Raw genomic sequence first — 25,250 nt, 5'->3', positions numbered from 1 at the left:
TCTTCAGGAGATACTGTCCCCCCAGGTTGTCTATAGTTAAAGTCCAGGTTCGTGGGCCATGTGATAGCCATGGTTGAAGTGAGTGGATATCCTGAGATAGCCTGTTAGCAGGCAGCCACCTGGATGGTTTTGGTCAGAAACTACTTGTAATGAAAAACCCACTGACATGTGATTGTATATCCCAGCATGAAAGGGGAAAGATCAACTCCATCCATCACGGGGATGTTTCTGCCCTCTGAAGCGGGGAAACTGTAGGAAGAAAACCGGTATCAGCTACGTTAGGAGAAATGAACCACCAGTTTAGGAACTGAGGCTCCACGGCCAGATCATCTTACACTTGTCCCAGCTGAGGCATTTGAACTGGGGCCGGGCCAGTCGTGGGTACTACCAAAACCTATGTTGGAGAAAACACACCTTCTTCGTGAAAACTGGGAGCCCTAGTACGAAGAGGGAAGTTAGATATAATCGATTTCTTGCTCTAGCTTACAGAAGTGTGCTAGAGCCCGACACTCCTGTATTACTCTCGAGTTTTATATTTTCACCCGTGATCTTGTTGCAACGTTTACGTTTTTATGATAATCATAGGAGATAAAGTAGGCATTCTCCCTGCCTTATGGGAACATTCAACCTTCAGAGAGATGAATGATATGCCCAAAAGTCACATGCTTAACAAATGGGTTTGGGACAATGAGCGACTTGGATTCCCTAGATCACTTGGTGTTTTGTGTCAGCTACTTACCCAAAATGTTGGAGTTTTTGAGTTTTATAAAAAACACGGAAAAACAAAGTTAAAAATGTCAACTATAGAAAATCGTACAAAGCTAGACCTTCCCAGGCTAATCTACCCTTTCTGCCCCCAGTCTCCTACTGAAGTAACTAACCACTGTTAATAATTTGGCTTGTGCTGTTCCGGACATTTTCCTTAGTTTGGACAGTCAGCCACACATAGGCTCACAGTTTTGGGGCCAGACTCTACTCACTGATTCGCAACAACCTTCCATTTCTATTTTACATAGTATTTTACATATGACACTTCACTCACCATGTCTTATTTTTCTAGGTCAGGACCTGTAGACCCACGTCATTCTATTCCTCTGCTCACCTTTGTTTCCCAATCTGCAAGTACAGTGATCAGTGGACCTCCATATGCCAGCCCCCAAAACAGTATTAGCTTAGAGGCCATGAAAACCCAGGCCTAATGGCTGTACAAACATCCACATTTGGTATTTGATAGACACATTCGGAGAGGTGAGGGGCTACTTAGATAGTTCTTACGTGTGCCTTTTACACCCAAACAGTATCTTATCCCAGTAGGTTACATTCCCAGGTGTAAAGAATGTTAAATTATTACCTTTTAAACAGGAGTAGCCCAACTAGGGCCCAGCCGGCCCAGCTGGCACTCGCCCTCAGCAACAAGGGGCTCGTCACATTGGGAAAAGAGCACTGCTTACAATCCTGTGTCTCAGTCTTAGCTGCTATTTGTGCTTGAAGCTTTCTGTGAATACCACTAACGCCAATGCTTGGGTATTGAGTTGGCTTTTTTGGTCCATTTTATCCAAAAGCAGACAGGTGGCCTTAAAGGGACACAACTGCCTTCAATAAAATATGCCCTTTAAACAGCAGAAGCATTTGACACGTCTGATATCTTCCAGGCTGTGGCTTATTATAAGGAGCTTGGATATATTATTTTTAAAAAGGTAGAGGCTGGCATACATAACAGAACTCAAGGCACCAGTACAGCCCTGGGACAATCTACGAGCAGCTCCCTGACCCAGCTCAGTGCAAGGAGATCCCCCTCCTTGGGTAAAGGTACAGGAACCAAACAGCCAATCCTTGAGAAGTCAGCTGGGCCACAAGCAAGGCCAAGCCGACCCAGAGCGATTTTAGTTTCTACTACTGCCTGCTTTCTTGTCCAGTCTCCCACCCTCCTCTGACTTCCTAGTAAACAGGATGACGACAGACATTGTAACTCAGCTGTGGGTTGGAGAAATACCTCCAGCAAAGGGTTTGATTCAGTTATGTCTATGGCTGAAGCCCGGTATGTTTCCTCTCCCTCATGGGACCGATGCAGTGTGGTAAGAATATGCTCAAGGCCTCCATTCAAGTCTTTGACTCATCCCTGAGGTTTGGCCTTGACTGTCTCTGTTTAAGGAGCATGACGTGATTCTGCATAGAAAACATTTTGAAAAGCCCCCCTCTCCCTGTTTTAGGAGGCAGTTGTAAGAGATAACTGCTAGGTGTTCCAAGTTGCAGATCTTATCAGCCATACAAAGCAGATCTGACCTTTAAGACAGAAAAGTGAGGATGTTGAGGAAACCTGGTAGCGAAATAAAGTTCCTGCACTCCACAAGTCACAACTTTTTGTCCTGAGGAATGAAAATATTTCTCTAAAAGAAACACCTGCTTAGGGCCAGCAAGATACCAGTTGTAAAGGATACAAACCTGGTAACCCCCCCCCCCCCCCCCACTGGCGCTGGAATCGTACAGAGTAAAAGACCAATCAGAGATGGCTGGGAGTAGACCTTTCTCAGCTGTGTTAGGTAGAACATCCGAACAGCGTTTGGGGGGACGACACAAGGTAAGCCAGAGGGAAGGGCACCCTGTGAGCAAACTGCACTGTAGGGAAGAGAGGGACCCTGTAGGTGAGATGCCTTCGGGAAGACACCAGACATAAACTTGTCTGCAAAGGCCCCTGAGTCTCTAGCTGAGTATCGATCAGCCCGTGCACATGGGGGCAGCACCCATTACAGAGACTACCTCTAACCATCCACGGAGAACTGAACCATTCATTCCTGGAGCTCACAGGGCAGGCCAGAGCTAGAAAACCCCAGGAATCAAAAGGTTATGCGGAGAAGGGCTAGATGGATTTTGCCTCAGTAGTTGGGGAAAACCAACTCTAGACTAAACGCCACTCCAGTTGTGCCTAATAAAGCTTAAAAACAAGACCAAAATAAACTATTTGCAAGAAATGAACTGCATCCTAGAACAGAGCTTAAGGATATTTATAGTAATACAAAATATCCAGCACCCAACAATGTAAAACTCACAGTGTCTGTCATCCAACCAAAAATTACCAGGCAAGCCAAGAAGCTGGGAAACCTAACCAATAATGAGGAAGGGGAAAAAAAAGAATCAGAAACTGACAAATGTGCCATAGGTGATAAAATTAATAGGATATTATTGTAACTGTCCTCCATATGTTTAAGATGCTAGAGGAAAGACTGAACAAGTGGAAACACAGAAGGTACAGATTTTCAATTTCTAGAGAAGAAAACTATGAGATAAAGGAATAAGCTGATAATAATACCAATACCTATGGAATAACAGAACTGATGGACTTCATGAAAGTTTCACAAAAATAGCTTCCCAGCCAAGTATTCTTACCAGCACCTAATTGGGATGGCTAACGTGGCCTGTGCATACTTTGCCCCTCCCACAGCACCGCCCACCTGGCTCCCACGTGACCCACGCTGCAGCCTGGAAGCCCGGGAGGCCTCACGGTCTCTAGGCTCACAGACGCAGGTACAGGGCGTGGAGGCAGCACCAGCCGGCACCCTGTCCTGTCCTCAGCAGTTCGAGGCTAGCTTTGTCCAGAGGCATTGACATTCTCCGAACACCTCCACTGGGGAAGAATCTGGCTTGTGCTCCCAGCAAGGGGACCCTGCTGTCATAGCAGGAAAGAGCAAGGCCAGCAGATGTGTCGAGGGTGTGCATTAAAGAAGCGTCACAGCCGGAACTAGCTGCGCCCTGGCTTCTCTTGTTTGTTTTTGCATGCCATATAGACAGGCGTGGAAAAGGAAAAAGGATTTTTGGCTTCATATAGCTCCGTTGTCTCATGTGGCTATAGTTTTAGGAATTTAACATTCTATTCATGGTCCACATTCAACTCTTCTTTTTCATATGCGTCCTGGAAATAGGCAAGTCTGTACTACAGGTGTGCCCCACTTTAAGAAAACAGTGGACACATGGTGTCTCCAAAGTAATCCATTAAAGAGCCTTATGTTTACAGAAATGAACTGCCATATGATTGAAAATGCCATTTATAAACAGCGAACCCCTTGGTGCCCTTAAAATTCAAGTTAAAAAAAATCAAGACAGCCTTCAGGAAAACATCTATTCTCTAAAACTGGATACATCTACACCACTTGGTTCTTGTTAGCCTCTTACTAGACAACCAGGGATTCAGGGAGGGAGGGAGGGAGGGAGGGAGGGTGAGCGAGCACATTTACAGGTCTCTCAAAGAGCCAGATCAAGGTAAAATACTTTTACATCAAGTTCCACGGGCCTAGTTCAGGGAACCGAGCAAAGAGGGACACAGACGGAGGCCCTCGCAACTGTCACCTCTTTTGAAAGGTGAACGAGAATGGGCATGAAACTGTGCAGGCGAGGTCAGGTCCAAGACGGCGGAAGGGGAAGGTGCCCACTGCGGCCTGTCAAATGTTCCAAGGAGGAACGATGGGGGAGACTGGGAAGCCACCTCGGATGTCATCTTCTCTGGAATGGCCCCACATGGGAGTAAGGAGATGGACTAAGGGGCTCCCTCACCCTTCCTTCCCGTTCTCGTGATTTGGTTCTGCTCGTCCTTTGCTCCGCCACGGCCACCACCGCTCTTCCTGCACACGGTCGTCAACCCCGGCGTTGGTGTGGCTTCGCCTCGGGAGAGCCGCAGGTGTTTGGGGGACGCGTCTCTGGCAAGCTCCGCCCTCGCCATGGAGTATCATCTCGTATCTGCTTCCCATCACATCATCTGTTCTGTAAGCCTGGCTCGTGTGCTGCCTCTCCCGGGAGCCCCCCTCGACTTGCTGCAGCCCCCAAGCAGGAACTCGTCTCTCCCTCCTCTCGGGCTCCTACGCCCCTACCCTCCAATTCCCTGAGCCAGAGGCTCCTGTCTCCTGCGAGAGCTCCACAGGGCAGGATTACGTCCATCCGGCTCCGCAGGCCCATGGTGCCGGGCGTATTACGTATTGAAAGTACAAACGGGGGCCTAGCCTTGGCCTTGGCAATAGGAGTGGCAGTTTTCTGCACCATTTCAAATAGCGTATTTGGGATGCGTGAAGACACAGCCTATCATCGTAACGATGTGGATATGAAACAGGGTCATCTTCATTTGGCTCTGCAGGGTACTTATTCGTGAAAACCGTGTAGTTACCTTAACTAGCAGCACCGATAGCATTTACCTTTCAACTCACAGGGGCATTGGTCTCCAAATATGGTAAGATTCTTTTCCAAAAAAAAATTTTTTTAATGTTTATTTATTTTTGAGAGACACAGAGAGACAGCATGAGCGGGGGAGGGGCAGAGAGAGAGAGGGAGACCCAGAATCCGAAGCAGGCTCCAGGCTCCGAGCTGTCAGCACAGAGCCCGACGTGGGGCTCGAACTCACAAACCGTGAGATCATGACCTGAGCCGAAGTTGGTCTCTCAACCGACTGAGCCACCCAGGCGCCCCGAAGATTCTTTTTAGTATCAAGGAGTCAGAGGAGGGTATGTGAGCTTGTGCGCCTACCACTTCCTGCTAATCACATCTACAGCCGCCGTGACACTCCCCAACATCTGCACATGATTGAACTACGACAGCAACAGAGAATTCTATAGCCTGCCATTTATTTTTGTCACCTCTTTTCAACTCCGGTCCAATGAACCCTGAAAGGTCTAGCAGGAAAAAAAAATTCCAAGGGAGCACAACCCTAGCTTTTGAAACATGTAACAAGAAGTCATAAGCAAACCAAAAATGATTTTATTTTAAAAAGAATAAATTTACATACACTACATGAGCAAGACATCTGAAACCTTCCAAAATAGAAACCCGGAGCATATGGCCCCGAAACACCACATGCTTTGATTACACTCAAGAAGCCCAAGTTGCCGACGCGGACTAGAAAATCCCATGTTACCAGTGCGGCCATCAGGCCTGTTGTAGAGTGATTTCGGCCACGGCCATTCACGGGTTTTGAGTTCAAGGTCCCTTCTGTGTTTCCTTCTGCATAATGCTGTGGGGCAGGTCTGAGCAAAATCAGCCTGGAGTGACAGCTGTTTAGGATGACAGTACAGGTTGGAGGTCCCGGCCCGGAATGGTAGTGGGCTGGGGGCAGGCCGAGGACGGTTAGAAAGGAGACATGTTCTGCTTGCCTCCCAGAGGTGCCAGGAGTCCTGAGGACTCTGGCGTCACGGTTTCCAAAGGCAGGGTTGGCCCGACCACAGGTCCTAAGCCTATGTTGGATACATCACGATGAGCTTGACTTTCAAATCCCCAAGTCGCCTGAAGGAGAGGTGCTCTGGGCCACCGCTGAGGCGATTCCAGCAGGGGGCAGTCTTTCCCCAGAGAGAAAATCCAAATGTCTCCAAGGAGCCATAGGGCCTGCTCTTTGAAGGGGCACGCGTGGGGTGTGTGAGACAGCCGCCTGGGAGGGGGTCAGATGAGTGACGAAGGCCAGCAAGAGGAGGAAGCAGGTAGTGACTTTTCCAATCCGTTTCTGCCGGATTCCAGGCCACAGAGCAGAAGAGCTCAAAAACTAAAATTGTCTTCACCAATATACATACTTTTTAAAAAAAATTTTTATTAAATGTTTTTATTTTTGAGAGACAGAGAGAGACAGACCATGAGCAGGGGAGGGGCAGAGAGAGAGGGAGACAGAATCTGAAGCAGGCTCCAGGCTCCGAGCTGTCAGCACAGAGCCCGACGTGGGGCTCGAACTCACAGCCTGCGAGATCATGACCTGAGCCGAAGTCGGACGCCCAACCGACTGAGCCACCCAGGCGCCCCAGCATACTTTTTATTCTCCAGCTGCAAAACAAGATACTTCAAAAAGTGACCAACCATGACAAGCCCTTGGGTCATTATTTAATGGGCTACAGCCACCATATTCATCCTCAGTCCAATTGTGTAAATACAGCCTCAAATGCATTAATACGGCGGATTGCTGTCCTATTGTCGGGACTTAAAAGGACAGCATGAAAAATTACACGTACACACTTGAGTGAAGTGGCAGCACCCACTGCCGCGACAACCATTATGGCCTCTCCTTTCAAAAGATACAAGTGGAAAGACCTGATCCTTTTGCTGACTGGCTCCAGAACAATCAACTAAAATCATTTGGCATAAGTATTATCCAGGGCTGCAGGGACTTGCCTCCTCCACTGCACTGGTGGGGCTGGCCCGTAAGTTGGGGCCCCCCTTTTCTTTCCCATTTCCCCCCCATCATGGTACCACGAATACTGGTCAGAGTTTGCTGTAAGAACAAACGGCAGGTCATTTCGAACCCAGCCTTCTAACTATGGAAAATGTCAGAATTTCAAGGAGAAGCCAAACGTTTTCCTAAAAAAAAGTCCTTCTTAATAGACAGGAGCGCTAAGCCAGACAGCAAAGGTCATCCCAACAGAAAGGCCAGGGGAGATGTTTGCAATCGGGACAAATGGGGCTTGAGGTTTTCGCACTGGGGGCAGAGGTTAAGAGCCTAACGTTCAAGGCAGGCTAACTGTTCCCCAAAGAATGTGTATGGAGATGGCATGTTGGGATCACAAGTCATTGATTTCAGTGGTTTGGGTACCATAGTGAGAAAGATATTTCCTCAGCTATGCATCTACGCTAACTTTTCAGGAAATTGTGGATGCTTGTTCCTTATTCTTTAAAAAAAATTTTTTTTAACGTTGATTTCCTTTTTGAGACAGAGAGAGACAGGGTGTGAGCTGGGGAAGGGGCAGGGAGGGAGGGAGGGAGACACAGAATCCGAGGCAGGCTCCAGGCTGTGAGCACAGAGCCCGACGTGGGGCTCGAACTCACGAACCGCGAGATCGTGACCTGAGCCGAAGTCGGACGCTTAACCGACTGAGCCACCAGGCACCCCTGCTTATTCCTAATTCTTAAGAACCGAAGAGAAGCCTGCAGAGAAGCTGCTGGTGTTTGCATAAGATCCCCGCCTAAGTCTAATGAGGACACGCACAGGCTTAAAGGGTGTGTTGTGTTCGGTCATGTTGTTTTCCCAAGAGAGGCCGACCCTGTTCCTGCCTTAACTACCCTTAAAAACTGCCGAGAGACAAGAGGTGGGAAGATGGAGGGAGCCCCGATTCTACTTAGTAGGTGAGAAAATAGGTTTACACAAAGTAGATGAGAAATGGAGGAGTGATGTCCCCGGAGGCCCCGAAGGCCCAGTCCCCCCTTGTCAGGCCCCAGGAGGGATTAAGTTCATCTGTTCTAGTGATCCACTTTCACAGGCAGCTGACAGGGCCTCACCAGTTGGTAAGGAAGCCAAAAAAAAAAAAAAAAAACCACCTACAGATGGGCAGAGTGCTGGTCCCAAGTCCCTGGGAAGCAGGAGAGAGCGGGACACTCTGAGAAGCCTGGATGAAGTGAGGTGGGATCCAGGTTTCCTGGATCCGAAGAGTGTAGAAATGCTACCTGGAATTCTGCAAAACGCACGGACGAGGAGGAGCGATGCTCTTTGAATACGTGCACCCACAGAGAGCGGGACTCAGGAGGAACACAGGCTCTCGCCCACCATCTCCCAGCGTTGCCCCCGCCTCTTTATCGCTCCACGGGGAGGTCCGCAGCGCCCTTGCCACCCAAGCGGGCACAGTCTAGCGTGATCACAACAGCAAAGTCACCCTGTCCCAGGACTGCGGTCCTACACGGTGACACCCCTTCTCTGGACCAACCAAGTTTGGACCCGAGACTCAGTGATGGGCAAGGTCATAACTGAAGAGAGACGCCTGACCTCCAGCCTCTCCGATCACGCCTGTCTCTTTCGGATCTCCCAAGCCAGGCCACGATTCCTGCCAGCCCACGACTAGGTCCAGGGTCCCTGGGGTGGGGGGACCCTTAAAGAATGGACCATGGGTTTAGCCTGGCTTCACCTGCAGCAGCGATATTTATCTCAGACATCAGCAAAAGAAACATGGGACTCGGGATTTTTTTTTTTTTTTTTTTAAGAAAAACGTATGCTCGAAACTTGCCCACCCAACTACTCTCCTGTTTTGGCTCTCCTGCCCAGTGGGCTACTTCCCAACCATTTGAGGTTCAGAGCAATCCCAAAAACCTGTGCAGCATTGGCACAAAGGTTGTGGCGCAGATGCCCACAGATGTGTAGGTGACGAACTTGTAAGGCACTTCGATCTCTAGTCTCCGCCTGGCCTCCTTGTTCCTGGTGACCACCTTGAACCACGAGTATAGCACTTGCAGCGAGAGATTCTGTACGAGCTGGCGGACCAGAAGGATCAGCACGATTCCCACGACGAATTTGGTCAGACCCAAAACTACCATGTCGGTGGTGAGCGGCGGGATGTTCTGAATGACAGGGAGGGACTCGCCGGGCGCCGACACGAGCTGGAAGAAGTGGTTGATCCAGAACCCTAAGGTCACGCCCGCCCCCGCGGCCAGGATGGTTGTGGTGTCCGCTCGGGTTGGGCTGTAGCAGTCGGACACGGGGTAGTTGTAACACAGGAAGAACGGCACCACGATGACACAGACGGGGAAGAGGGGGCTGGCCGAGTCCAGGCGATCGATAAGGGTCCAGGCGGGGTAGGTGAGGACAATGAGGACCGCGGTGACCAGGATGCCACCCAGCACATCCTGTGGGGAGGAGAGAAAAGAAGGGTGTAAGCCAGCGAGTGCTTCCCTGTGGACAGGTGTCCCTCGAGTCCAATCGGGTCCCTCTGACGCCGAAAGGACAATTTGCACATTGCTTTCCCTTACACTGCTGTAAAAAATGGGAAGTTGTGCAAATTTGACCACAGGAAACACCACGGCGCTATTCACGTTACGTATCTGCCAGTTTTTCTGTCCTTTGGAAAAGATGCTACGTGTTTTCTTAATGAACAGCCCGGACCACTTTTTGCATTTAATATTCTATCACAAGTATTGCCTTAAACCTCACGGGGGGGGGGGGGGGCGTCCTCCTTTCCTGGCAGCCTGGGGCTGGGGCTGCGGCTGGAGGAGGAAGTTAGGTGCTGGGGAGGCCCCTGCACACAGCAAGCTGCCCTTTGTCACCTCTAAGGTACATTTACGGGGGGTGGTTTGAGAAGAGATTTTGGACGCGCTCCATCTTCTGAGACGGAATTTCCAACAGCGTGCAGACAACCTCAGCCAGTGGACGTTCCATGCTGCTCTTAACCAATCCTTCCTTTTGGGACATATTAGACTGTGGTCTTCTTCCTTTCTTCTGTTCCTCTCTTTCCCCTTATTATTTTTTTCCCCCTCTCTCAGTCCCTCCTTTCCTTCCCTCCTTAAATGCTTATTTAAAATACTTTAAGGGGCGCCTGGGTGGCTCAGTCGATCATGCGTCCAACTTCAGCTCAGGTCACAATCTTGCCTTCTGTGAGTTCGACTCTGCTCATGCCTCTCTCTCTCTCTCTTTCTCTCAAAAGTGAAATAAAAACATAAAAAAAAAATGTTAAATACTTTAACCCCTCAATGTCACCCATTGTCTCCTTCCCTTCGTGTTCTCATTGTGAAATTCACCAGAAGGCGAAGTCTTACTGGAATTAACAGAGACACACATCAACTCAGAGAGTGAAGAACTTGCCGAGGTTTTGCGACAACGTTTCACAAGGATTTTTTTTTTTTTTTTGGAAGTTTACAGTTGAAAACTCAAAATTTTTCCCGAGGCATCGGAAAATCTGGAAGGCACCAGAAAGTACTACAGAGGCACTATCGGAAATCTGAAAGCTGCCGAAAAGCAGAAGAACTAAAGATCCTTGTTTCCATCACCTAGAGTCAACCCTGTCTATGTACGGGGCGTGTGGCCTGCCGCTGTCTAAGATTCATTTTGACTTCGCGTTCTCGGGAAGAGACGTTCTTTCTTCTTCTGAAGGCGGTACCCTGTGTTTATTCAGTGGCTCGTTAATGTTCAGCTTTTCTGAATGTTACCCTGCATCACGCTGGCTCTCCTGCGACCCCCAAGAAGTCTCTTTTCTCCACATCTTCCTCCTTCCGCATCCGAGACACGGGCATTTCCAGACTCCGTCTTCCAGCCTTGTGTGTCTCCTCCCTCGGGGAGTATAACACACACATAACTTCCCCCCTCCAGCCTCTCCGTGGGGATCTCAGATCTGGGGTTTCAGGGGTCTCTCTCCAACGTGAGTCCTGCTTCTCTTGGCCCAATGCTGGACATTTTCACCCAGATGGACAGCCCCGCACACCAATGGGCTAAAATAGAAACGACCAACAAGCAAAAAGAGACAGGAGCAAAGGAAATGAGTTTATAGAAAAGGAAACAGCACCTCTTAAGCACACAAAAACATACCTGAACCTATGAGTACGTGGAAATTAAACTGGGCGGAGAAGAAATTAAAACTTATGTTCACCTAACAGTCACTACGTGAATGTTTATAGTGGTTCTATTTATAATCCTCCCCCCCCCCCCCCCCCCCCCCCCGCCAAAACTGCAAACAACCTCAAAGCCATTCACTGGGTGAACGCGTGCTACACTCATTGGCCAGGATGCTTCCGCCCGATAAAAAGTAACACACTCCTGATGCGTGCAACAGCTTGGAAGCAAATCTCCAGGGAATTCGGATTGGGAAAAGCCGCTCTCCAAGGGTCACATGCCGCATGGTTCTATTTATGTGACATCCTCTAAAAGATACAACCCTAGTGACAGAGAACAGATCAGCGGCTGCCAGGGTTGAGGGGTGGGGGGAGGGTGTTTGGGGGGATAAAGAAACCGTTCCGTTTCGTGTGCCTGGCCAGCCCCAATCTGTACAGGCGTTAAAATCCGTAGAGCCACATACCCAAAACAAAGGCAACTTTACTGTTACTGCAAATCACATTTCAAGCCAAAAATTAAAAGGAGGTGGTGGTGGTGGTGGTGGTGGTGGTGGTGGTGGTGGTGGTGGTGGTGGGTTCCCCGCCCCCCCCGCCCCCCCCCCCTTGCTTTCACTAAATAACACAGTGGGGCGTCTGTGGCTGTGTGGAAAGCAGCGTCTGGACTCCTACAGGTTCCCGGCTTGTCCCTCCCTCCTCCCCCCACCCCCACCCAACCCGTGCTGGGAATGCTCCCCTCACCTACCAGCTGCAACAAAAGCCAGAAGTTCGAAAACATTCTGCTGAGGAAGCAGTAGAAAGGAAAGGGGACTCCTGTCCGTGCGACTGTAGGAGTGCAAAATGGCACAACCCTCGTGGGGGAAGAAAGTTTGAATTTCACCTCTCCGGCCCGCAGTCTCATTCTGGGACTTGGCCATAGGGATCCACCTGCCTCGAGCTGCAAAGAGGTGTGTATTTTCAGGTTGTCCAGTGTGGTAGTGTTGGTGGTAACAGGAGGCTGGAAAAATGCCAAGTTCCACCTATAGGGACCGGTTAGATCGAACCACGGTCGAGCCACACAATGGAATACTCTGTCTCTATGAAATGGGTGAGGAGATTCTGACATGGAACTTTTTTTTAAGTTTGTTAGTTTGTTTGTTTATTTATTTATTTATTTTGAGAGAGAGCGTGAGCTTGAGCCGGGGCGGGGTGGAGAGAAGGGGAGAGAAAAAGAATCCCAAGCAGGCTCCGCACCGTCAGCACAGAGCCCGATGTGGGGCTCGAACTCACGAATCTTGAGATCACGACCTGAGCCGAAATCTAGAAGCAGACGCTTGACGGGCTGAGCCACCCAGGAGCCCCTCTGACGTGGAATTTTTAAAAGCACAGGGCAGGCCAGTGTGCCTAACATGCTGCCATTTTCATTTTTAAAAAGATGGGAGAATATACAGCTAAGTTCTTCCCGGAATACGCAAACAGGTCCACTTAAATGGCGGGGGACACGGTGGGCAAGGAGACTTTTCATAGGACACCCTCGTGTGCCTTCTGAATTTTATTATCATGTAAACGTGCTGCCTCCTTAAAAAAATTCAAGTGAAATAATTCAGCGTCTCCTCTTCCAAACAGGATCTGCCTTTCAATTCCCAGGTGGAGTGGGGATCCCAGGTGAGCCCAGCTGTGTCCTCCATGGGGATTTGGGCGTACGTGGAAAACGGTGGCGGGGCGTTGGGGGGGGGGATGGCCTGCTAAGATGTCACCTTAGGACTGAGAGCATCTGGTCTGCGAGTCTTAAAGGAACACACAGTTCTGAGGGAAGGAGGAGACCCAGGTCCAATGAACTCAAACACCCCAAACAAGCCTTTACTCTCAGTGGGGAGAGAAGATTCTACCACTCAAATGATGTCCCGGCCAGCCCCACCAAAGTCCCATCTGTGTTCTGAAGGAGTCGGAGAGAATGAAGAGAGTCCTTTTGCCTCAGTGTATAAAACGCAGAGCTGAAGAAGGCTGTTTTGAGGTCCCTCTGGCAGAGGGCGCTCCAATGGGAAGAACCCATTCCTCCTCCTCGTACCTGTTGGCCACAGTGCCCTTGGTGAGACCACCTGGCAGGACGAAGGCAGAGGGCCCGCCTCATTCACTATGGCCCTTGGATCCATCTTGGGTGTAGACCTGTGGAGCCTGGAGGGGCAGCTGAAGAGACGCTGATGACAGGCAGACCAGCAGGGGAGGGGCCTGGTGGGGCAGGACTCAGCAGCCACAGCATCTCCTAGACGAGCTACGGGGCAGTGACCGCCGGTACCTGCGAGCTGCTGAGCCTAGAAGGCAAGGAGGCAGGACCAACCTGCTGACCTAGGCGGGGAGCAAGGGACACCATACTGTCTGACCCCAAGGAGGCGCTAGGGGGGCTCAGACTGGTTGGAGAGCCCCGGGGAGACTCCCTCTGAAACACCAAAAATATTTTGTGGGGGTATTTCTGTTCGGGGCGGGGACATACACAGGTGTGCAGGGCGTCGGAGGTTTGGAGTGATCTTGTGGGTGTTCGGGGAAATTCGCCCCAGTCTCCCTGGCCCCAGAAGCTCAGGGTCCTGCTGGCCACACTGAGCGCTCCCTCCCTTCGCTGCCCATAAGCTCCCATTGCTGTGTTCCGCGGAGTCCTCCCCCTGGCACAAATCCCTGCTCCGGCTGTCACCACCCCGAGGTCAAACCTTCACGTCACCTCCTGCCTCCCACTCTCCCGACCGCCTTCCTGATGGCTGTTTCTTTTTTTTTTTTTAATTTTTTTTAAACGTTTATTTATTTTTGAGACAGAGAGAGACAGAGCATGAACAGGGGAGGGGCAGAGAGAAAGGGAGACACAGAATCGGAAGCAGGCTCCAGGCTCTGAGCCGTCAGCCCAGAGCCCGACGCGGGGCTCGAACTCACGGACCGCGAGATCGTGACCTGAGCCGAAGTCGGCCGCTTAACCGACTGAGCCACCCAGGCGCCCCCTGATGGCTGTTTCAATAGCAAATGTTCCCCATTGTTCTTGTGGAACATGAACACTTTGGAATCCCTGAGGAAGACTATTACAATACAGACGTCAGGAGCACCTGGGTGGCTCAGTTGGTCAAGGGCCAGACTTCAGCTCCAGGCACGATCTCATGGTTCGTGAGCTCGAGCCCCGGATTGGGCACTGCACTGAAAGTATGGAGCCTGCTTCGGAGCCTCTGTCTCCCTGTCCCTCTGCTCCTTCCCCCGCCGCCCTCCCCCACCCCTCCCAGAAATAAATAACATTAAAAAATTTTTTTTAATGCAGATTTTATCAAATGCAGGGGATGCAAGTGTGGCCCAGGAGCCTGCATTTAACACCCAACACAATGCTGAGGTAAAAACTTGGAGAAATACTAGCCTCCAGACTGAACGTCAGAGTCCACGTGCCATGGGTTTGATCGGTCTACCATTCTCGGGGGTTCCCTCACTGCTTTCCCATTTGAACTCTCCATTACGGTCAGAGGGGGCTGCTCGCTTTCGCCAAACACGCCCAGTGCAATCTATTCCCTCTAGCTTTTTGCATTCCCTTTACCTATAGCACACTTGAACCACATCTCTGCAGACCGTGTCAGTTCATCTAAGGCTCGGCTCAAAAGCCACTTCCTTTCCCAAATATCTTCGTGTGTCACCACCGTTGGAAATAACCCTCCCTGAATTGAATGTGAAGGCCCTTGCTTCAAATCACTCCCAAAGCCCTTCCTTCATATCGCCTTTGCTGCGGCCACATGCCTGCACACTCTTCCCCTGAGTTGATTAAGAGACGCTGATCAGCAAGGTTCTCTTAGGTCTCCAGGCTTCTAGCATAGAGCCTGGCCTGTAGCACATGCGGGCCCTTCTCTTCTCCTGAATGTCCAAAATTGTTAATACCCACTGTTGCAACACATAAAAGAAAACGTGCCCGCCTGCCTGCCTTCTGTCTTTTTCTGTAACTGCAGTTACCAAATTCCCAGACATCTGGTTGGAATATTCTTCACAAATGAATTCTGTTCGTCTCCAATGCTTCAGGAAGAGTGGACTCTCTTGGTTCACAGCCATAGCGTTTGAGGCAACGGTAATCTCAGCCAACGTGGCTGCTGGCATAGAGGTTTCTCCCTGCTAGCCAGCACAGTTGGATTTTCTGCCATAAAAGGTGATGTTGTAATAACGACGGTTTGTTATTTTTATAAGGAAAATACTTGAACCATCGCTTATGAGCTTTCTAATTTGGGGCTCTAAATCTCTAGTAATAAAATTATCCTAAACAGCTTCTAAAAATAAGGACTGTAACGCTTGAAAATTCAGGAACAACTTTTTGTGTTAATTTTTTCGAGCTACTCAGTTCGCAGAAACTATAGAAACTGACAAAAATCTCCATTTCAGAATTGGATCTGCTGTTTTGATTCTGGAAAATTCTAAACGAGCAGGTGGTTTCTTTGCAACCTCTGCTGTTTGGCACAGCACGTGGGGCTAGAGAGAAAACAGTTCCCAGGTCTCTGGAAAGGCGAAGACGGGCTGTGGGCAGGGGTCAGTGCCGAGGGCACAAGGGCAGAGGTGGGGAGCCAGGAGCCAGCTCTGGGACAAAGCTGTCCTGAGCAGGTGGATCTGACAGGCAGGGTAGAGAGAAGAGGGGGAAGGGCACGGGTGACTTACAGGGAGATGTGACTGGCACGGGAGATCAGGAAAAGAGCTGGTGACAAAGCATGGGAGGGAAGGACACGAGGGCAAAAATGGCAGAATAGACATTCCTTACTTTGCAAAAAAAAAAAAAAAATCCCCACAAAACGTCTTTCCATAGGACATACATAATTAGACTAGAAACTGCACAACAAATACACAACTCACTGCCTTGCCCCAATTATTCCACTCCTAGGAGGTTATTCTAAAAAAATTCCAAAGAAAATAATAAAGCCGTTCACAAAGATCCACGTATAGGGATGATTCTCATTGGATCGATTCAATTCACAACCAATCAAGTCAACTAAGTAACACATGCCCCGCTATAGAACAATCCGAAAATACAAATAAGCAAAAATAGCACAAGGACTGGGGCATACATTGTAACAATAAAGAATCGGGAAAGATGCAAATCAAGCATACTATATTAAGATAAAAACATGTACTGCTTTCTTATTTAATAACGGAGCATGAACATTTTACATTTGAGAAGATACATTTAGGAGCCTTATTTTTTATGGTTTCAAAGCACCCATAAGTGAGATAATATCAAGCAGGATACAAACTTTCCATAAAGGATGCCCTAGATTTATATAAATATATACTTGCATGGATGGATAAAATGTCAGAAGGAATCAACTAAAATGTTAAAAGTAGTTTTATTTTCCTATTTGCATATCACAGATGATGATTATCTTCTCCACGCTTTGTGGTATTTTGTAAATTTTCTAGTCAACACCTATCATTTCAATATAGTGAAAAAGTAATCCAGGTGAAGAAATCAGGATGTTAAAATCAGAATGTGTCAACACAGCTGAAAAGAAAAAATACTTAACTGATGCTTATAAATTTTCACATCACGCCAAAAAAAATGAAACCCCCCACGCATCTATAGGACGCTCAATGTATCGTTCCCCCACGACGTAAGTAACATTTAAAATAAAGGCACATAAGCTCCATGGCCAGGATTGTTTGAATCTGAGCACATTGTTTGAAAATAAAATAAATCTTTAATTCAATTTACCATCCTGGGTCTAAGCAAAACCTTTCAAATTACTTGGGAAAAAAAATTACAGGAGACTACCATTTTCCAAAGTTACAATTAAGAAAGATGATTTTTGTCCCTATTCTCATTTTCACTTACAAAACTTAGTATTTAGATAAAAGCTTGAGCTTTACTGTGTCTCATTACAGAAAACGATGATAAAGACAGGCAATCTGGAATGTCCAGGGAAGAATGCTAATCAAGCTAGCCCAAGCATCGGGGCGAACTTCAGTGAGTGCTTATAGAAAACACATAAAAGTCGTGTTTTTATTCTTAGCCAAACGGAAACATGCCTCCTGGTGAACATCTCTAGATATTTCAGCCACAGGCCCCAACCCTGAGAACTGCCAGCGTTTGTGAATTCGGACCCTACGTGTCATTCCCATATGCAGCTCACTGGGCCAAATTCACATTCTATCTCCAAACATCTTCGCTGAAGAATGCTATTGAGCAGACCAACACAACACAAGGTTAGCTAACTAGAAAGAAGTGGGGAGAACATACCCATTCATTCAATTGTTAGGAAAGAATGCATTCAGATCTTGGAACCATTTATGCCGAGGGGTCTAGGATTCTGGCATCTTCCCCTCCGCCAGGTCCCCCGCAGAGACTGTGAAGGGCCCTCTCTGCCCTTGGCCGCCTTCACAGAGCAAGCTGAAGCCAGGCGCAGAGTAAAAGCCAAGACCTATTTCTTTGTACGTGCAGTGAATGCTCTCAATGCGAGCAGACCCTGACATGAAAAACAAACTAGAAAAAAAAAAAAAAAATCCCAAGCTCCTACAAATCTTCTAGCAAATAACTTTCAGTGACAGATCAAGGTTTCCTAGTTAACGCCCTCGGAATACTCGCTCGTTGCCCCGCTAGCCCACAGTTAATTCAATTTCTGAGAATAATGTCGATGAGATTCAGTAAAAGCCAAATGGAAAGAGGGAGGCAACACTGTTCATGAATATGAATATGATTACAGCGAGAAACCTGCATGTTATGTGATTAGCATACGTATAGGGGAGAAAGAGTGAATGCGTAAGTTGAAAAAATATCAATTTCCTATTGAAACCCACCACTGTTCACAGGGACCAAGCAAAAGCAGATTTACCTTGCCACACGGTGTGAGCAGAAGCAGTAGAATCTCCTGAAATTCACGGCTCTTTGAATGGGGAGGGGGGGCCTCCATCACTGATGCCCCTCCCTGCCGTGTCATGGCTGTTGTCTGCACCACCTGATACCCAAGCACAAATCTAGGACTAAGGATCATGAGGCATGGAAATCTATGGCCATAAAGAGAAAGCCTGGAAAAAGACGTTTTAAGTTTTTTCTCAGTTCGTTTTAAAACTTTATTTATTTGAGAAAGAGAGAGAGGGCACGTAAGTGGGGTGAGGGCAGAGAAAGAGGGAATCCCAAGCAGACTCCTGTCAGCACAGAGCCCAACGACAGGGCTTGAACTCACGAATCGTGAGATCAAGACCTGAGCCGAAATCAAGAGTCAGATGCTCCACCCACTGAGCCACCCGGGGGGGGGGGGGGGGCCCAGGAAGACTTTTTGAATACTCACTAAGCTCAGGAGTAACTGGTGAGGGAGAAGAAAGTATGCCAGCTTTCGCCTTCTGCAATTTAAAAATAAATGCTCACTTTCCAAGTGAGCACATCTAAACCTCCATTAGAAATTATGTTGACATTTTTAACAGAAAATGGTTTTCTGTAAGTGTGTTAAGAAAAATTACATAAAACTTGGACATGAGGCAAAAAAAAAAATAACCTTTTTTGAGAGAGAGAGAGAGAGCGCACACACACAAGGGAGCGAGGGGCAGAGAGAGAGGGAGAATCCCACAGGGGGCAGAGAGAGAGAAGTGGGGCTTACCCGGGGCTCGTGTTTTGTTTTTTTTTTTTTTTTTTTAACCTGAAGCAGGGCTCGTGTTCACCCAAAGCGGGACTTGAACTCAAGAACTGTGAGATCATGACCTGAGCCGAAGTCAGATGCTTAATGACTGAGCCACCCAGGCTGCCAAAAATAAACTCACTTCAATGTCATATGGGGGAAAAGGCCATCTAAGGATTACAGAACAGTGCCCCGTTCACTACTGATTAGAGGTCTCAGACTTCACGGAGCGACAGGCAAGTTGACAGATTTTCACTTGGCAGAGATGCAAAAGATTTCCGTCCAGCGGAAATGATAACCCCAAAGGTTACAGTTTGTTACTCTGTAGGATAGTAACCAGTTTTGTACATAACCCAGCAGTCTCCAAGTAATACTTATTAAATTGTAAGTACTTAGTTCCTAATACCTTGCTGGTATAAGGATCATTAATTAATCAGTTGAATAAAATCTTTGACTCAGTTTATATGTGGGCAAGAGTTATGATTTTCCCATTTAAAAATTATCGTCTAGCAAGTAATTATTTCAATGGTTATTCCTGTGACTAATTATCTTGGATGACTGAATAGGTACATTCCATATAACAACAAACAAAAGTGGTTTTCTTGTTTTACGTTGTATATTCACTGCTTCGCAGTGTATATTCACAGGGCAGGTGTTAATTTTTTTTTTTATTTATTTTTTTAACGTTTATTTATTTTTGAGACAGAGAGAGACAGAGCATGAACAGGGGAGGGGCAGAGAGAGAGGGAGACACAGAACCTGAAACAGGCTCCAGGCTCTGGGCGGTCAGCACAGAGCCCGACGCGGCGCTCGAACTCACGGATCTCACGTGAGATCTCACGTGAGATCATAACCTGAGCCGAAGTCAGACGCTTAACCCACCGAGCCACCCAGGCGCCCCAAGGTGTTAATGTTTCTTAATGTGATGACGCTATAAGATACTACTGCATGCTTTTTACAATATCAATATTAACTAGAAATATATTTAGGTATAAGTGTCTAAACTTTAGCCCATATACAGCATGGGTTAGGAAATAATCATCTGCTTGTCTTGGCTTCACAGAATCGAACAAGTCCAAACAGTAGACCTTCGTGAAACAGACAGAATTTCCCCACCCATAATTCGCATTAATATGAACAGCTCTAACTATGATGAATCACAAGGCTAGGCGGGTCAACAGGATTATGACATTAGATCAAACAAGCTTCGAGACAGGTTATAACATCATCTTTGACAACTGCTAAGCAGCTTGTAAGAATGAAACTATAGGGAAGGACCATCTGCTTCAAGACACAAAAGGCACTGTCAAACATTTAAGCGATTTTTCTCCAATCTGGGTGGGCAGAGGGGCCTCTGAGCAAGAAGAGAACAGAAGAAAGTCATGTTCAATGCAATAGAATTGAACAGGCCCATGCAGGTCAAAATTTAATTGGCGTTGTCCCCATATTTGCTGGGATATTGTGTGTAGGGTGTTTCGGTGCTTTTCAAATCGTATCTTGCATTAGAACCTGCTGGAAAGCTTCCTAAAAGTCAAGTTCTGATTCAGTGGGTCCAGGTGGGGCTGGAGAGTCTGCATTTCTTTCTTTCCTTCCTTCCTTCCTTTCTTTCCTTTTCTTTCTATCCTTTGCTTTCTTTTTCTCTTTCTTTCTTTCTTTGTTTATTTGAGAGAGAGAGAGAGAATGAACAAGCAGGGGGAGGGGCAGGGAGAGAGGAGGGGCAGAGAGAGGGGGACAGAGGATCCAGAGCGGGCTCTGTGCTGACAGCAGCGAGCCTGATGCGGGGCTCGAACTCATGAACCATGAGATCATGACCTGGGTCAAAATCAAGAGTCAGGTGCCTAACTGACTGAGCCACCCAGGCACCCCGAGAGTCTGCATTTCTAACAAGCTCCCAGGTGATGCTGAGGCTGCTGGTCAGGGGACTACAATATGAATGCCCAATACCATCTCACCCTGCTAAAAATCCCTGAGGCCAGCATGGGCTTTTCATGGTGAATGTAGCAGGCCAGAGCTTCTGGAGCGCTTTTTTGAAATATGCAGAAGAGTACGATTTCGGAATCATAGGAGTACCACACAAAGGTGAGACTACAGCTTTTGAAAGTCCTAAGGTGATAGTCTGATGTAGAAACTCTTGTGTGTAGAACCAGATACAAGAGAAAGATCTGAAGATTCTTTGTTGACCTAGTGCTCACATTTAGAGGAAAAGGAAATCTGTGCCAGTCCTTTGTCACTGACCTTAGGAAATGTCGGCCTGAACCCTTGAGTCCTGGCTCCCTGTGCAAAACAGAACTTCTGGAGGGCACGGTCTGTGGCCCTTGCATCCCAGTAGGAACTGGAGATTACGAGAGACTTGAAAAATATCGGTCTTGCTTTGCAGACCGTCCTAGTGATGTCAAATACAGTCATGTGGTGTCCTTGATGAGGCTGGACAATCTCAATTACAGGATTATCACTTCCTTTCCACTAAGTGTATGCCAAGTGAGAAGGTGAAACTATGTAGCTTTATTAAATGGAGAAGCGAGATCCAAGATACAATGAGGCATAAGATTGTGGTACACGGATGATCCTTTGCACAAGCGTGGCGAGAGCTCAGAGGTATGGCGTGGAAACCAAATTGTGCCATCAATCAATGTGTATGAAATAATTTTGTGGAGGCTTCGGGTTTTTTTAAAAAAGAATCATATAAATTGCAGCACTTACAGGAAGCCTTGTGTGCATTTATGAATATGATACATGAGGGGCACCCAGGTGGCTCTGTCGGTTAAACATCTGACTTCAACTCAGGTCATGATCCCACAGTTCACGGGTTCAAGTCACGCATCGGGCTCTGTGCTAACAGCTCAGAGCCTGGAGCCTGCTTCGGATTCTGTGTCTCCCTCTCTCTTTGCCCCTCTCCAGCTTGCACTCTATCTCTCAAAAATGAATAAACGTTAAAAAAAAAAAAAGAAATAGGATACATGAAGTATTCACTTCCTTTCTGAATTGAGCATGTTTTAAGGGACATTCCCATGGACATACATAAACACAGACCTCAATAGCATTTTGAGATTAAAATTAAATTCTGGACCTTATGTTGACTTTCAGAGCATAGGATTCAAGGCAGCCCCTTTACTCCTGTGCATCTGTCTGCTGTGGCCCTGTTCATGTTCATGTCCCAAAAGGACATACTTTGTTAATAAGACTAGTTCTCAGGCAGTTTGACGGCTTCAATGGATAAACAGTCCCTTTGCCCTTTGCGGCCAGTGAAATAAATGCTATTCTTCTCTAAGGGCAACCTGAGCCAGCACAGCTCTAAACTCTTCGAGGTGAGTTTCATCTTCTGAAACAGCACCACAGAGAAGGGATGGATGGATATGAATTCTGTTGAGAACTCAGTTCCCTTTTTCAGTCAGATTTGGGAGGTAGGATTATAGCAACTAAGGGGAATTTTTCTAGTCAACGGTTTGCCAATTTAATTGAGCCCCAAACAATAAAAGGACGCAGGAAGTAAGCCCTTTGAAACTCATGTATTGGTTTTATTGCCAAAATTAAGTGTTGTTTCTTTAAAAAAAAAAAAAAAAAGGTGGGGGGCAGACAGTGCAAGAAAGAAACACTAAGGCATGCAAATTCCCAAAGAAGAGTTAACATTCATGACAATAAAGTCTAAAATCTTCCTTCTAGGAAATCCTCAATCCTCATGTAAATAATAATAGAGCTCAAATATTTAGTAATTCATCCATCATGATTCAGCAGCCATCATGCGCTTTTATTTTCAACTGACTATTACATACCAAGCAATATATGAGGATAGAGGAAGAGTGAGATACAGTCTCTGTCCATTAAACAGAAATAGCTTTATTGTTTTTCTCAAAAACAAGTCAGGCTCATTATTAAAAATGCATTGCAGAGGACTCTATCCATAACCACCCCCTGACACGCACAGTTTCATAACTAATGGCACCATAGACTATAAGCTGTTCTGTAACCTGCATTTTTCATCGACGATATGCCATCCAGATCTTTTCATGATTACAGAACTGCATTACTTTAATGGCTATTGAACATTCCACTCTATGGAAATACTATACTTAACCAGATCTGATTGATGAACATTTAGCATGTTCTTGTCGTGTGCTATTAAATGCATTAATAAACATCCTGGAGGGTTAGGACAGAGTGGTAATTAAAAGCACGATTTTGAAGTTGGACTGCCTGGTTTTCAATCTCAATCCAACTCTTATCAACTACAGGGCCTTGGTCAGGTTATTTGACCTCTGTATGCTTCCTCTGTAAGCCTGGGAAAACAATAGCACCCCCCCCCCCCCGCCCACCTCGTAGGGTTGCTATGAGATAGTTAATATATGCAAAGCACTTAGAATGGTGCTTAGCACTTAGAAAGATCATAAGAGCTTTATAAATGTTTTCTATTATTATCACTATTTTCACTTTTACACGTGTGCAATTATACGCTTTAGAGTAAACTAAAATTGGGATAGAAGCCCAGAATACTAAGAATGTGCACTTTAGACAGCCATATATTCTGCAAAATGCCTTCCAAAAGCCTATACCCATGGATTATCCATATCTTAAAAAATAGTCATCCTGGCTTGACAAATATGAAATCTGGGAACTCACTGTTATCTGATCAAGCTGGTTACACTGACTTAGTACACACTGTGGGCAGGTAGAAATGGCAAAAGTCCAGGTCAGGGATACTGAAGGAAAGGACACAAAGAATTCTATACCTAGCAAAAATATCCTCCAAAACCAAAAGTGAAATAAAGCCATTCTCCCCACCCTCCACCTCCCACCACCAAAAAAAAACAAAACAAAAAAAACAAAACCCAAAACTAAGAGAATTCATTGCCAGCATAACCATGCTAAAAGAAACACTGAATAGACTAATTTAGGCAGAAAGAATGGAGATGCCAGATGGAAGAACAGAACTGCAGGAAGGAATGAAGAACGGAAAGGATAAACATGTGGATAAGCCTAAATGTATGTTAATTATAAAACAATAAAAATAAGTTCTTGTGGGCTTTAAATATATGTAGAATTGAATTTCATTTAATGACTCACTATTCCCGGGGAATGGTAAAGGTACTAATTTGCATTTGACTCACAAATCAAGGCTGCATGTTATAATCTCTTGGGTAAACACTAAATGATCTGTAAAGGCTTTTTTTTTTTATTAAACAGGTTTTTTTTAATGTTTATTTTGAGAAAAAGAAAGAACATGAGCAGGGGATGGGGCAGAGAGAGAGGAAGGCACAGAATCTGAAGAGGGCTCCAGGCTCCGAGCTGTCAGCACAGAGCCTGAAGTAGGGCTCGAACTCACGAACCATGAAATCACCACCTAAGCTGAAGTCGGACGTTTAACCGACTGAGCCACCCAGGCGCCCTGGAAAGACTTTCTAACAAGCTAATAGAGGATCAAAAATAGGAGAGTTAAAATACTTGAACACTGGAGGACTTTTACCACCTGACTTCAAGACTTATTACAAAGCTAAAGTAAATAAGGGGGTGGGATTAGCATCAAGACAAATAGGCAAGAGAGTGGAGAGTATATACATAGAGAGTATCACAGTGACTTGATTTATGACCAAGTTGATGCTTCAGTGAATGGAAAAAGGATAATCCCTATAAACAGTGCTGAGCATATTTGGTATCCCTACAGAACAAAGATGAATCCAAATCAATTCCAAGCAGACTGTAGATCTAAATTAGAAAAGCCAAATACTAAATCTTCTCAAACATAAGAGAGTATCTTCATGACCTTACGGTAGGCAAAAATATCTTAAGCAGGACACAGAAAATTACAAACATAAGTGTGATAATTGGACTAGGTTAAAATTAAGAACCTCTCTTTCCCTAAAGATTCCAATAGAGTAAAAAGGCAAGCCATCAGATGGGAAAAGAAATTTGCCATACTGTACAGATATCTGACCAGTTAGTCACCAATAGAGACAAGCAACCCAGTAAAAACAACAACAACAACAACGACAACAAAGGTCAAAAGAAAAACAGGCACTCCACTAAAGAGGATATATAAATGGCCAGTAAACATATGAAAAGGGGCTGAATGTGATTATTCATCAGAGAAATCAAAATAAAAGCACAATGGACTACTGTTAGATACCCACGGGCATAACTACAATGAAAATGGTCGACATCAGGCGGGTGGGCAGAGATGCAGAGAACTGGAAATCTCATATACCACCAGTAGGGGGTGGAAATTGGTATAATTCTTCAGGAGACACAACAGCATATCCTAAAGCTGAACACTCCTTATGACTTAGGAATTTTACTTGTGCCTTCGTACCCAATGTTAAAATGTACGTATTTGCTCTAAAAGCCACGTAAAAGGGAGTTCAGAGTAGCATCATTTACAATAACCTCCAACTGGAAACAACCCAAAATATCCATCCTTCATAG

At 46.6% G+C, this 25,250-nt stretch overlaps 1 protein-coding gene across 9 annotated transcripts in view; it reads right to left on the bottom strand.

Moving 5' to 3' along the window:
- Window positions 1-5,713: 5,713 nt before the first annotated feature.
- SGPP2 (sphingosine-1-phosphate phosphatase 2) overlaps window positions 5,714-25,250 on the bottom strand; it is a 111,838-nt gene continuing 92,301 nt past the window's right edge. For all 9 annotated transcript variants that reach the window (XM_027049518.2, XM_027049533.2, XM_027049527.2 and 6 more), the window contains one exon: window positions 5,714-9,564. In XM_027049518.2, the coding sequence (XP_026905319.1) occupies window positions 9,013-9,564 (552 nt within the window). In that variant the 3' untranslated portion in view covers window positions 5,714-9,012. The remainder of the gene's footprint in view (window positions 9,565-25,250) is intronic.

The sequence above is a fragment of the Acinonyx jubatus genome, chromosome C1 (genome assembly GCF_027475565.1).
Source record: "Acinonyx jubatus isolate Ajub_Pintada_27869175 chromosome C1, VMU_Ajub_asm_v1.0, whole genome shotgun sequence".
In the NCBI taxonomy this organism is placed as follows: Eukaryota; Metazoa; Chordata; class Mammalia; order Carnivora; family Felidae; genus Acinonyx; species Acinonyx jubatus.
The sequence above is the reverse complement of the archived record's forward strand: the minus strand, read 5'-3'. Positions and strand labels throughout refer to the sequence as shown.